Source organism: Nilaparvata lugens, chromosome 4 (genome assembly GCF_014356525.2).
Source record: "Nilaparvata lugens isolate BPH chromosome 4, ASM1435652v1, whole genome shotgun sequence".
Taxonomy (NCBI): Eukaryota; Metazoa; Arthropoda; class Insecta; order Hemiptera; family Delphacidae; genus Nilaparvata; species Nilaparvata lugens.
The window spans coordinates 2,304,361-2,319,399 of record NC_052507.1 but is presented as its reverse complement, the minus strand read 5'-3'; the positions used below and the strand labels follow the sequence as shown (position 1 = coordinate 2,319,399).

General features: G+C 31.3%; 1 protein-coding gene and 1 long non-coding RNA gene across 2 annotated transcripts in view; one reads left to right on the top strand and one right to left on the bottom strand.

Annotated features, from left to right (window-relative positions):
• Nucleotides 1–15,039, top strand: part of LOC111050197 (nephrin-like) — a 113,273-nt gene that overhangs the window by 95,564 nt on the left and 2,670 nt on the right. Inside the window, exons 8-9 of the mRNA XM_039425649.1 lie at nt 11,995–12,179; nt 13,310–13,492. Of these exons, the coding sequence (XP_039281583.1) occupies nt 11,995–12,179; nt 13,310–13,492 (368 nt within the window). The remainder of the gene's footprint in view (nt 1–11,994; nt 12,180–13,309; nt 13,493–15,039) is intronic.
• LOC120350765 lies at nt 4,784–6,162 on the bottom strand. Its single transcript, XR_005571020.1, has 2 exons — nt 6,080–6,162; nt 4,784–4,892 (listed from the first exon to the last, which is right to left on the bottom strand). It is a non-coding gene; the product is annotated as an uncharacterized LOC120350765 (long non-coding RNA).

Here is a 15,039-nt window from a genome sequence, read left to right as displayed (position 1 = left end):
AATTACACAGGTTATTTCAAATTTGAGTATAATTTGATAGACGTTAAGTTATTAAAGTATGTACTGTTTAAATTCTTGTAAGTTTGTTATAAATTACATGGGAATTGTATAAAATGAAAATTTGTATGAAATAAAAGTACAAGACCACTCATCGTTGCCCAGCTGACTTTTTTTAACAGTGCTGCCACACTCTGGCATTATATCAATCATTATACTATATTAAGTGTCAGTTTCTTCGTTATTCAGTATTACTGTACAACGGAATTCTTAGTTTTTGTGTCTACTTCTTGTATTCAAGCTATGGAAGTCATTATAGGAGCATATACTTATTCGAATTGCCTTGTACATAACATAATATTTTCAAGGCATATAACGATGGCAACGTCAATATACCTAGGTGAATAAAATAAGGTCTACAATGTGCATTATTAAGGTAACTTGCATATTATAATTCTTATTGCCTTCTTTTGAAGGACAAAAATTGATTTGGCGTTCACACTTTTTGCATTACTCAATAAGAAATGAGACTCTGGATGTGTGCATAATAAATATTCACTAGTACAGTTACACAAAGTCTCTGTAACATATACAATCCAGATATTTGAAATAAATAAGTGATATTTTGACAACAACCTAGAGTTTTCATTAAGGATAGGTATCACAATATTTCACCATCAACAGTAACTGAAGATATACAATCCGGTGGCCATCCTACCTGACAAATAACTAGTAGTTCTGTGAACAGTAGACCTCGCGCAGTAATAACGACGTCCCAAACCATAAGCACATCCACACTGATACACTAACTATTTATTTGATCAGATCATGCTTACACAAGATTTAATTATCATATAACGCTTTCCGGAATTTAGCGCGAGAAAACCAGAAGACACCTAGGCACCCAGACGAGCTGTTATAAGTTTTTTGCATCCTATTTAATAGTGCATAAAAATTTCATTCAATGAGGCAAGCAATGAGGCATGCAATTTATAGTCTACACAGCTGCTAATTTTTTACCAAGTTACATTGAGATATTGAATTGCATGCGACATGGCATGCAATTTATAGTCAACTCGACAGCTGATTTATGATGAATAATTCTATAGTCTGATTTTCACTCTAATATTGACGTATGAAGAGGCTCCTTTTTCCTTTTATATTATCCTTGAAATGCAAAATTTCCAAAAACCTTGTACATACGTCGACGCGCAATTTAAAAAGGAACATACCTGTCAAATTTCATGAAAATCTATTACCGCGTTTCGCCGTAAATGCGCAACATATAAACATATAAACATTTAAACATTAAGAGAAATGCCAAACCGTCGACTTGAATCTTAGACCTCACTTCGCTCGGTCAATGAATGTGTGCATCCCACAACAGACAAAAATCAATAAAAACAACTATAAACTTCAATGGAGTAACTATAAAACTCAATGGCATAATTATAAACTTCACCCTTAACCTTCCTGAATGTAAAGTTAATGTCAGCGGTTTTATCATCATTGAGAGAAAGATTATTTTTGCTGCACACCAGTCTCTCAGAATTGAAGAGACTTGAAATGTTGTCAAAAATCCACTTTATTTAGATAAAAATTAATATTTTACAGGAGCATGCTTTCGTGTGTAAAATATTAATTTTTAATCAAATAAAGTGGATGATTTTTGACAACATTTCAGGTCTCTTAAATTATGGAAATGTTCCACAACATCAACATTCACGCTACAGTCTTTTAGAACCAAATAACTTTGATTCCTCTCACTTTCAAGACAATTTATTTTCAAAATCATCTGTAAAGAGGTACCCATTCTTTGGATAGGTTTAAAGTATGCATGCCTAAACATGTTAATCAATCAGACTACTTGTAAATTCAATTTCAAATTCAATTTATCTGCCATAAAATTACAATCAAGAAGATTAAATGCTATTTAATTAGATCAAGAAGAGTGAATTATAATTAATAAATACATGGAGATATTAGTCTACTTATCGATTTTTGGACGTACTATTTCTTGCCGTCCTTATAAATTCTCATAAATTGACAGCCAGGAAGATGGCGGACCTGCCGAAAGATCTCGTTGTTACAGTGAGTGTTATTAATTCATTTATAGTAAAATATCTGACTGCTAGTCGTTTCTTTAGCAGAAAGTGATTTAATAATAAGCAGTTCGTGATGGAAAACAGCATTGAAAAATATAAATTCTATCATAGCAACCTCTATTACAAGGCCCCGGCCTACGATATTGCAACGTCGCAGCGTAGGCCTAGAATCTAATACATGATTGGTGAAAAAGATCAGCTGGTATTTTCAATAGTTATTTGTATATCTAGAGTGAAAAGTACGACTTTTTCTCCCTGTGGGAAAAAGTTTGAAGCCCGAGGCAAAGCTGAGGGCAGAAATTTTCCTGAGGGAGAAAAAGTATTTTTCGCTCGTGATGTACACAACATTTTTCCTCCATCTACATTTTTTTATAGAAACTGCAAATAAAATCATTCTAATAACTTACGTATTGGTCACAATGATTCCTAACAACATAACCTAAATCTAAAACCTAAAAACCGGTCGTCTGATTGGCACTGCCGATTGCTATCTATCGGCAAAAATTGTAACAATTATATCAGCTGAGCAGCTACCAAAAATGGCTGACTCCAGATCACGCGGTTCAGATTTGAATTGCAGATCAAAAATATTTGTTGGCTGGTATTTTGAATAGAATAAAATATTTTAAAAATTGTATAATTTTTTATCGTCTACTAATATTAAGAATATAATAATTATCATACAAACATATATTTCATGAGTTAATCAAATTTCTGGTTGTGGTATTGAATTCAGTTGACTCAATGACAGACACCTCTATTATGCTTTTTCATGTAAGCTTAGACCTTCTAACCTATTACAATGTAAGTTTCAAAATAGAGATGCTCCCCATGTTATTTAAATGGAGTCACTTTTACTCCCTAGGGAGTTTTTCTGTTTTTTACTACCGAGAGCAAAAAAGTGACACTTTGGTATTAGGTTTCAGGGAGTAAAGTGAGTACTTTAGACAGTAGGTGAAGGAAAATATCTTTTTCACCAATCATGTATTAGATTCTAGGCCTACACTGCAACGTTGCAATATCGTAGGCCGGGGCCTTGTATTGGAGGTGGCTATGATTCTATTCGATTGAACAGATGATGTTTTTCAAGCTCCGATTAATGTGGTGGAATTCATAAGGACGAAAATATATTTAAAAAGTCTATTAGATTGAACATAACTTGACAAACATATCATGTGTGTCTGAACACATCAAGTGTTTGCCAAGCTCCATTCAAACTGTAGTGAGGTCCACGTTATTCAAAAATTCAAATTCAAATTTTCAATTTATTTCTAGAAAGTACATATTTTTACAATAAATTCCCTGAAAATTACTCCCTCTAATATATCCCAGGTAGCACAGAAACGTTGAAATAACGTTAGAAACACGTAATACCTTAACGTTGAAAAGACGTTTAAATTCAACGTTGAAAACACGAAAAAATGTCCGCCGTTTCCACGTTATTTTCAACGTTGAATAATAGTTGAAAAAACATTGTAACAACCATTATTTTCAACTATAAATAGACGTTGAAAGCACGTCGTGACAACCATTATTTTCAACTATAAATAGACGTTGAAAGCACGTCGTGGCAACCATTATTTTCAACTATAAATAGACGTTGAATTAGCCATACTTTTGAACCGGTACCTTATCAATTACATGGTAATATTTCTAAAATCATTTGAAAAGAGATGAAAATACGAAATCATATTTCCATTTATTTACATATGATTTCATGTAACAGAAATATTACCGTGCAATGCGGTACATTGGTAGGGTGACATTAAAAACACACAATAAAAACCATATTACTTCATCTCTTTTCTGTATAGGGCTACTTTTTATAGAACTAGAAAGAAAAATAAAAATCTCAGTACCCTTTTTGAATTATTTAATCACTATTATTAATCATTATTTAAATGATTCAAAAAGGGTACTGAGATTTTTATTTTTCTTTCTATTTCCATATTACTTCAATTTTGATCCACAAAAATTAGTATGATAACAGTTTGTTTAAAAAACTGAGATGGTTACAACCAAATTACCATGGTAATTTAATATACTCTGCCAAGCTCAAAAACATTTTATGTCTGTAAGAAACATACCTAACTTAAAACTATTATTTCAAGAATTCAGCAGTTGTTTAAAAATCTTGAATTTTTAGTATGATAATTTCATCTGTGGTGAGTAAAAATAGCTCAATTCTTTCTAGCAAATAATATAGATCATCTAAATTTTTACTTGACATTTATGCCAGGTTTAAACTATGCCAATTGGCAAAACAATAATAATTGTCTTCTTAACCGTCAGCTGATGTTGTCAATTAGTTTTTATTTAGCCATGCCTAGATGATGGTTTTAGAATTAAAAGATTCAATTGATAATTTACACCAGCTGTACATTTCAGAAGACAATATTATTGTCTTGTCAATTGGCATCGTATAAACCCCCCTACATTTTAGTTTTCAGGTATGATGATTGTTTGTGATTTATGTAATAGCCAAACAAATATTTTATTACAGTGTTTCAATAGAAGGAACTTTCAAAATAACTTTCCACTTCCATTTCATAATACTTTAATATTTATTAAATATTTGTGTAAAATAAATATAAATATAAACATAAATATTAATGTGTTTAAATATTTTATTTTATACCTTGATATTTTTAATTACCGACAAAATTAGATTGTTTTTTTTTCTCCACTGAAAATACTCATATACTGTCCCATATTTTAGCCAATCCTTAATAGCGTCTTCAATTTGGGTCTTAATGCCCACAGTCGACCCACAAGATTGTTTGATAGAATCTGAAACATAAGGTAATATAAATTTTAATGAGAAATTCTATAAATATGAAGGCAGATGAAATTTTGCCACCACATAGGAGTTATTATTTGATACAGGTGTTGCATGGTTAAAAGAGACAAAAGGGATAAAGGGACAAGTACAAAAATTTTTTTCAAGTGCACATCTAATATTTTGTTATACACATTGATATTTTGAATCACAAGGCTAGGTGATGACTGTTTTTTAGATATTCGTTCAAACATTCAAATTGACTAAGAATAAAGTATGAATATTGGGTTTCCAAATTTTGTAGCATAGACGAATTTTAACTTGAAATACTCCTCTTTCATTAGGCCTATAGAACTAAATAAGGCTCTATATAAAAACGGTAAAAAAGTTACTTTTTGGATTTATGAGTAAAATGTAATAGTTACTGTAGGTACATACTTAGTTTTATGAAAAAAAACAGTTGTATGCCGATATTTTAACCATTTTTTATTGGCCTACTAAATTTTGTAAACCTAGACCAAAAGTTAAAATCACAATGAAATTAATCAAAAATATCCTTGACATATGAGTTGTAGACATTCATAAATTAAATGGAAATTAAATTTTAAAATGAACAAGTTTAAGCTAAATTTCGTCACCATGGAATGACGATATTTGGAAAATGTTAATATTTATGAGGTGAACTCCGGGCACCCGTTTTTAATTTTTGGATCACCGAGTTAATTATTGGTACTGAACTTGTTAAAAGCAATCACTTTGATGTTAGCCTACATAGACAATTTATTAGTGCCATAGCAACAGACTTCCATTGTTTGCAGGTTAAATTGGGTTATGTTTTAAAAATTTATATTTTTCATTATATTATTAAGTTTCATTCAATTTCTCAACACAAGCAGTCCTGTGACAAAAACAATACATAGATAGCATAATGAAAATATTTGTGTAGAAATCAAAGTAATTGTAATTTATTTGGAAGTTAAGTAGTAGGCTACATGTACAATACTTAAAACCAAGCTTATTGTATTATATTAATTTTTAATATATTAAATTAGAGCCCAGTTAACAAATATACCTAACCCTAACCTCGAATGTAAACAAGTGTAGGCTAAATAACACACAATATTTGTTTTCAAGTTTAGACAATAAATCACCAAACAATCTCATTTTTTAAATAAAAATAATAATTAAAGAAACTTACCAAGTCAAAGTGGAATGGGTAGACACTTCTAAAAGAGTTCACAGCTTTCATCAACGTGATGAAAATAATTTCTAACATGAAATTAATGGCGTCGATCGGTCGTTGACGAAAGTTGCTAGATCCGTTTTTGTAAGGACTACATACTGTAGCGCTGTGAGTGGTGGAATTGGAAGCTCGTTTTCAACGTGTTTTTAACGAGAGATCAACCGTTGAAAACAATGTTGTATTTAAAACGTTGAAAAATTCAACCGCTAACGGTTATTCGACCTCAACAACCAAATTTCAACGTTGGAAACACGTAGGTGTGCTACCTGGGATGGAACAAGTCCATGTTTAGAGGAGGAGTCAATACAACAATAGGCACAATACAAGAAAGAAAAAGTTGACGTTCTACTGCTGTAGTTGTTTACAAGCATAAGCTATTCAAACATATTTACATACAACAATACTAACACATAAAACAATTGAAAGAAATATAATCAAATAATGGCTAATCAATATAATCTGTTATAATGGCAGTGTTTGGTTAGCAATGGTATTGCTATCCTTGTATATCATTCAACAAAGCGGGTAGTGTCATCTCTTTCTCGCTTTGTTCTGTTGCCAGATCGTCTTTTAACAATGTAGAATTAATAATTAATTAACAAAATATCTTATCTTGATTATGAAATAACTAAAAAATATAATTTATTGCTTGATAAAATATAATTGATCATTTTAAACGAGGATGAATAGTTAATATTACATCAATAGACCGATTAATAAAAACAATATAAAAACCTTAAAGTTTTGTAAACTTAAACTTAAACTTAAACCTTGTAGTACACTTCAATGTTGTTTTCCATCACGAACTGCATATTATTAAATCACTTTCTGCTTTTAGAAAAAACGACTAGCAGTCAGATATTTTACAATAAATGAATTAATCACTCACTGTGACAACGAGATCTTTCGGCAGTTCCGCCATCTTCTTGGTTGTCAAGAAGAGTTGTCAAGAAGAACCTTGTAGTACCCTTTATTATTAAAAACTTTATAATATTTCAACGACTAGTTTCGACTCTAACTTAGGTCATTTTCAACTTTTCAACTACAAGGTTTTTAAATATTGTTTTTATTAATTTGTACAAACGTAGCCCATGTGAGTAGTGTTTTTATCAATAAACCGGTTTCAGGTTCCCTCCATAGAAGAAATTGACAAGACAATATTACATCAATAAACCGGTATTAGTTACCCTCCATTGACAAGACAGGGGATCGGCAACGTTGTTCTCCTATCTTTCTCCACTGCACTCATAACGTGGACTTCACTATAATAGAATTTATAAGGACGGTAAAAAGTCGGGCATCCAAAAATCAATGTGTGTGTGTGTGTGTGTGTGTGTGTGTGTGTGTGTGTGTGTGTGTGTGTGTGTGTGTGTGTGTGTGTGTGTGTGTGTGTGTGTGTGTGTGTGTAGACTAACTGGCTTATGACAGCCATATTATTTATGCTATTAATGAGGCTCTCAATTTTGACACTATACAAGCTCACAGAGTCCAAATAGAAGTGACATGATTATCTGTGGAACTTGATGCATCGTGAGGTCCGCAAATTAGCAACATGATTTGTTAATTGCTCAAATCAGCTCAAATTAATGAACTCAAATTAGCCAGCTATTTGGATTCGGTTTCTGTATATAACCTAATTGACCAATTAATAAGTATCTGCTTACATGCTGATAATTAGCTAATAAAAAAGCTATCAAAAAAGAAATTAGGTGATTAAAAAATTAATTAGCTATAAGAAAATGAATCAAAAGCAGAATTCTGAACTAATAAGTATAAAGGTGTAAAGTCAGTTTTCATGATTTTTCAGGAGAGCAAAAACAAAGTTCAAGAAATTCTATATGAAATTTATGAATCATTATTGAAAGTACCTATTAGAACGCTAATCGTTGCTCTACATATTTATTCACATGTTTACTAAGTCCAATAATGGTTTCTCTCACATATTAAAATTATTTATACAGGTGTGAACAAAAATGTGTACGACTTTGTATCAAAGTATTTTATGACTTGAACCTTTTTGATTTTGATTTGAGTTGACTTGTATCATAATAATAATATTTTATTTTCAACAAAATTATAACAAAAACAATGTAATACAGTTGAAAAACGTCACAGATAAATAATAGAATAACATAAAATATCAATCTTAAAATAAAATTCTACTAACATTTAACAATTCATTAAATTTGCAAGATTATGATAATAATTTGTTTCACTCTAACAAGAGTTCGTCAACCTCATAGAAAGCCTTCTCACTGAGAAAAGAATATAGTTTTGTTTTGAATTGTTTTTCTTCAACAATATTTCTCAAATCAGCCGGAAGTTTCGCAAAAAACTTTTGTCCCCTATAAAGTAGGTGTTTTCTCAAATACACTCAGCCTATGTCTCTCAACTGAAATGTTATTCCTTTCTCTAGTGCTATAGCCATGAATATCTGAGTTAACTTGGAATGAATTCAACCTATCCTTCACATGTAATATTGATTTGAAAATGTACAATGACGGAACATTTAAAATACTTAGGCTAGTACTGAAAGACTCCCGACATGTCTGTGGAAATTTGAGCCCCTCCAGGTATATCAATACCCTATTGCCGCGTCTTGAAGGGTATAAGTTGACTTGTATAATTTATTATATCAATACCTATTTCTTTTCTTGAAAGTTATAAGTTGACTTGTATAATTTTTCCAATACCTATAAGATTTGATTTCACATTTTAAAGGTTATTAGTTCACTTATTGTTTCATTTATATCAAACAAAAATGATTTTTTCTGAGATGTCTCCATTTTATCATGAGAATAACTCTAAAACAATACCACATAGACTTGAATCCTTTATACCAAAAAAAGATAAAATCTTTCTGAATAAGAACATGTAGAAAAGTCAAAATTGACATTTTATGACTTAATAACCCCTTTTTACTTATCACTACAGAATTATTTTCCGTAATACGCCTATAAAAATATCCGAATTCTGTTGTTTTAAAGTTGAGTGGTTGAAAGATCAAACTATGTTGATCAGTACAAATTGTATTTTTTCCTGAGGATGATGCCCACATGAGCTCTAGGCTTGTTCGTGGGTAATGAGACGGATGATGATGGGAGATGAGTGGACCTGCAGCTTTAGGTGGGCTCCAAACCACTGTAGCGAACTATGGAAGCGATATAAATTGTATTTTTTTTAAATAAATGAATTCAATTTCTTTCCTCCTGATCGAATACCTACAATTTAAAGCAGTTTCATAGAATCTTAAGCAATTGTAAGGGGGGAAAAGAACTATGATAACTTTTGTGAGGGGAAAAACTATTATAACACAAGAGAACAGAATAACTAGAATTTTAATTAATGAATCTTCAATATATATATATATATATATATATAATATATATATATATATATTATATATATATATATATATATACATTTAAATCTAAGCAATAAAGTATATACAATCCAAGAATCAATACAATATACTTACTAAAATAAAAATAGCAAAATATAAAACTATAGGTACTGAACAATAAAACTCTCGAGCTATCACAATTTTATCCTTGCAATCAGATAGAAAATAGCTTACATAGGCAACAAAGGCCTGTGTGTAAGCTCTAGTTATCATAACAAAGAGTGTTATATCTATACAATTATAAAGAGAGATCTCAATATTAGAGATCTGAACTAGATTTAAATAATTTTTAGGAATGAGTCTATAATTCTTATGTATTAAGAAAGGATTAAAAAAAAGTGGAAAACTAAATTTAAATTTATAAATAATCGATGATGAAAACCAAGGAAATCAAATCAATTTGAATGCCTTCTGTATTGATATGAAGGGATAGAAGGTGATACGGTATTGTGAATTGTTACACCTTTTATATGCTACTAATTATTGTGAGTCTCATTTGACTGAATTGTAGTCTATGATTTATCTGTTTTTATCAGATGTCGAAATGACTCCAGTTTTAATAAGTGTGTGAATGAAAGTTGAAGATTCGATTTTGAACACCATTTCACAAACACTAAGTGTTTACAAGTCTTGTAATACATCACTTGAACTATTTTTATCAAAATTTGGGAGAGAAACAGTTCTGGGTATATCCTGTTGATTGTCTCCCAATCATTAATTTGATACTGTGATTGCAGAATGTAATACATGAATAAATAAATAAATATAGTTAACAATAATACTTTTACTATTTTACAGGCTACTAATTATTATTGTAAGATTTCATTTTACTGAAGTGTAATCTCCTAAGAAAATCTTAGTTTGTTTTTTTCTTCTCTCGTCATTTAATACAGTGACTAATGATAATAGTATTGTGCCTTAATCAATTCATTTATTTTTAAACTACCTATCATGATTATTTTCAATTGTAATATGCTAGCATTTTACTCATTATTGAAGGTTTCGTTCTGTTTTGTAAGAAAGTCAACAAACGTACTATGAAGTACTACGGTAACTTTTGGTGATTTATTCAACTATTTCATTCCATAATTACAATATATCAATTAATGATATATACTATGATTTAGGTATATTAATATATTATATATATATATATATATTAGGTATATTTAGATATATTAATGATTTAGTTACTGTTTATAGAGACTTTCTTTATAGTATTGCTATAACAAAAATAGGGTAAAAGAAAGGAGACGTGGCCGCGCTTCCTGTGCACTGGCCAATTGTTCCAAAAAGGTGCATCCTCCAACTCTCGACTAGCATACTTCATTGTCCTCTAATTCCGCTTCATTACCCTTTTAGTGGTCATTAGTGGTCCTAATGCTTGAAGGCAATTCTAGCTGGTAGCACCAACTTATCTATTACCTTGCACCTTACTTACGTCTGTTACTTGTATTTTCTGCAGTCATTGAATGTGAATCAGTGATCAAGTACTTGTATATTATTTTATACCAATGGTTCATTTGATGAAACTCAACTTGCTCACAATCGATTTTTTGGCGTCCTTTCAAATTCTATCAGATTGAATTGAACACAGCTTGACAAACATATGTATACATGTATTATGTCTATGTCAAGTCCCATTCAGTATGGTAGAACTTATAAGGACAGCAACAAATGTACGCCCAAAAATTGATGTGGGCTTTACTCACACACCACGTACGTTTGACTAAATTTGTACTTATCATCGAAAGTAATGTGGGTGTTTATCCAATCACTGTATGCTACCACTGGTTTATAGTTGAAAGTAATCACACTGGTCCACCAATATATTGCTCGGAGTGAAAACCTTAACAATAGACCACGAAAATGTCGAAATTCAATAACAATCAGCGACCACTGAAGGGTCACTAGAACTTCTACCTGTCCATCCATTGTTTTCGGCGGCCCCGTCTCATTTCTTCAACCCCAAAAATATATTGTGATTTTTCTCAATAATACGGTACTTTGTATTATCATTACATTGGTAAAAAAGGGTGACTACACAGTATTTTCAAATCAAATTTATTGCCTTATAAAAAATGTTCTCAAATGAATACAGGTTACAAAATGTAATATTTTAAATCACTTTTTGCTTTTAGAAAAAACGACTAGCAGTCAGATATTTTACAATAAATGATATTGACAACCAAGAAGATGGCGGAACTGCCGAAAGATCTCGTTGTCCAGTGAGTGATGTATTCATTTATTGTAAAATATCTGACTGCTAGTCGTTTTTTTCTAAAAGCAAAAAGTGATTTAATAATAAGCAGTTCGTGATGGAAAACAACATTGAAGAGTAATATTTCAGAATTTTAAGTATAATTTTTTAATATATTAATTTATACTAATATTGTATTTTTTAAGTGTCTTGATGAAATAAACATCTATTATATTCTTAGAAATTGACGTGTCTGTGTTTTTCTAGATATCGAGATGACTCCAGTTGTAAGTGTGCTGAAAACCGACTTCAAGCCCGTGAGTGAGGTGGTGGGGGGAATTGGTAGAGCCCCTCCCCCCAGCTGGGAGAGCAGCAGTATAGTGGTAACTCTGCCCCCTCAACTCCAATACCAGGTGCCTAGTTTCGGGTCAGCTACGGTACCCAGGCATATTGTAAGTAGTAGAGATTTTATTTATTTATCTATTCATTTATTTATGTAATTATTAATGTATAATTATTGAAAACCTAGGAGGGCAAAGAGGGCCGGCTGTGCCCTAACTTCGCCCTCCTAGGTTTTTAATAAAGGCAGCAATTCAATTCAATTGTTACACTCTTATGTGAGAAGGCATAACAGGCTTACGCCCAAAACTGTCCCTTTTCAAATTTATCCTAGAGTCCAAATAAAATCTAGCTTCAGCTACTAGCTCTTAGTAAAATAACAATTCACACTTCAAAAACAAGGAAATTTTCAGATAAAATGGATATTATAAATTTCCACACTGTTCTATTTATCAACTGGCAACTCCATTTTTATTAATTTAACTACCGTACAAAATTAAGATGTAGGCCTATTGGTTTGAATACGAACTGCATTAAATTACCGTAATATAAGTAAAGTTGACAAATTGAAAACAGTGTTTTTTCAAGTGTAGTTGTAATGAAAATGTTATGACAAAATAGCAGGCTATCAACTATTTTGAGTGTAAACAGTATAACATGAAATCCTCATTATCAAACGAGAATCCAAAGTTAAATGCAAAATTTGAAGTTTTATATCTTATCATGATACTATGTGATATGAATATTAATATCTTGAATCGATTGATTGATTGATTAATAACCTTGTAAAACTTGTGGTAGTTTTCAGATTTTTCCATTATATCTATTAAAACTAGTCACTATAGGACCAACCATTAATTTCGTTCTCTCATTTCTTATCCGACAAAATTAATTTGTATTGCTAAGGTCTTCCAGTGAAGCCCATAGTTAACAGTTCCAATCTATATAATTTCACTACTTAAAATTCTTTCACTTGTGGTAGTTTTAAGATGAACTAGAATAAAATACCTGTACAGTTGTGTTGTAATTTAAATTTGTATTTTCATATTATACCTGTCTTTTTTCTTCAGGGCTACTTTTAATATAAATAAAATATAAATCTCAGTACCCTTTCAAATTATTTCATCACAACATATGGTTCGGACATTAATGCCATTTTCAAATGAGATTTATATTTTATTCAAAATACCTATTTATAAGGTGACTTTTGTGCGGTTTTCTCACGTTGTTGTTTGATTCGCAGGACAGTCTGAGTTTGGAAGGGGGCAGCACGACAGGTGGGGCAGAGCAGTGGGTGCTGGGGGGGTGTTGGCCCGGCTCAGGCAGTCAACAGGTGTTGATCGGCTCTCATGCCAACACTATGACGTCGACATTACAGCCACAGCGCAACGCGGAAACTCAGACGCCGTTGGAGAGCTCTGTCTAGGTATAATTTCAAGTTAAATCAAACTTTATTCTCTTCATAATGGAACAGTTTACAAAATAATACCAAATATTGTGCAAATGTACTATATAAAATGAGGGGTGTCTCGGCAAAGTCAGCAATCTCCACTAAAGTATTTTGCTGGGAAATCAAAAAAACTGTACTTGGCACATAGACCATTACTTTCATGATTTTTTATGGGATAATTAAGATGATATCATAAGATCATTATACATGCTCAAGGTCCTAGATGGATCACAAAATCTGTAATAAGCAAAAATATGTAGGAGATTGCTGAGTTTGACATGTCTTTATGGAGTTTGCTGTCTTTGAAACAAATATGTCAGTTTCACATAAAAAATGAAATGACAGAAAAGCCTTTCTGAGTCTATAATTAACACAATATAATAAATTATTATTCATGCATGATTAAAATAGTTTATACAAAATGCAGAGACCATGTTCTAGTTCAACATATATAATTATTTCTACGTTCAAATATGTACATTTCAAGTTAAAAATTAGCTGATAAGAAAAAGTCAATTAAAGAAATAGTAAAAAATAATAGGGGCATCATAATAGTTGATAGAAATTGAACTAAAAACTCTGGAATATCTATGGTTCCTTCGCACTCAACATCAGAGTCTTGTTCTTTCCTAACAATATTATTATTTCAACCAAAGAAATTTGAAAAATAATCTAGTTCTCTTACTTCTTCCCAATTTTCACCAAAATGTTTCATCAACAAGTTCTTTACATCCCTACATTTTTCTTCTTCCACAGTATTGCAATATTCATTTATAATTATTGGGTTGAATTTTTTCAACCCATGTTGACGATCCACAATTAATTGAAAACAATATTCACCCAAAATCTTTTAACTTTCTCTTTAAATACCGTAGTGTTTTCACGACGTTTACGTTACAACTGCAACTACTTGGAGTCTTTGGAGATCACAGTAGAGCTACATAACCTACAAAAATGGTCATGTGACTGAATACTCAACTGCCATTGGTCGCTGTGGAGATTGCTGTTTCTGAAGCAAACGGTACAGTGGATATTGCTGACTTTGATATGAATAAGAGTTTTTCAACTCGGTTTTCTACAGGAATTTGCTGTCTTTGACAAGAACTGATTTTATCATTGAAAAGAGCGGCATTAATAGTGCAATATAGCATCAAAAAATTATAAAGTGAAAAAATTGGAGATTGCTGACTTTGCCGCAACGCCTCTCAAATGTTCATTTTGCTCACAAAGTAAACAATAGTAACACAATATTTCAATAGAGAGTTAGGTACATTTACAAATAAAGTAGGTACCTATAAAAATGAAGGAAACCCCTTACAATAGTATATAGACTATAGTGAGGTCTACGTTATAATGACAGAATGGCAGTGGGGAATATCACAAAATTCCACTGAACAAAAAGTGTAGAGAATTTATCAAGCTTCATTTTGGAATAGTTAGTTATGTCGGTTCAACGCATTGTTCGCAAGATATGAGCGTGGAAGCAAAAAGCTGAAAAATGCTACTTTTAAACCACCCTCATC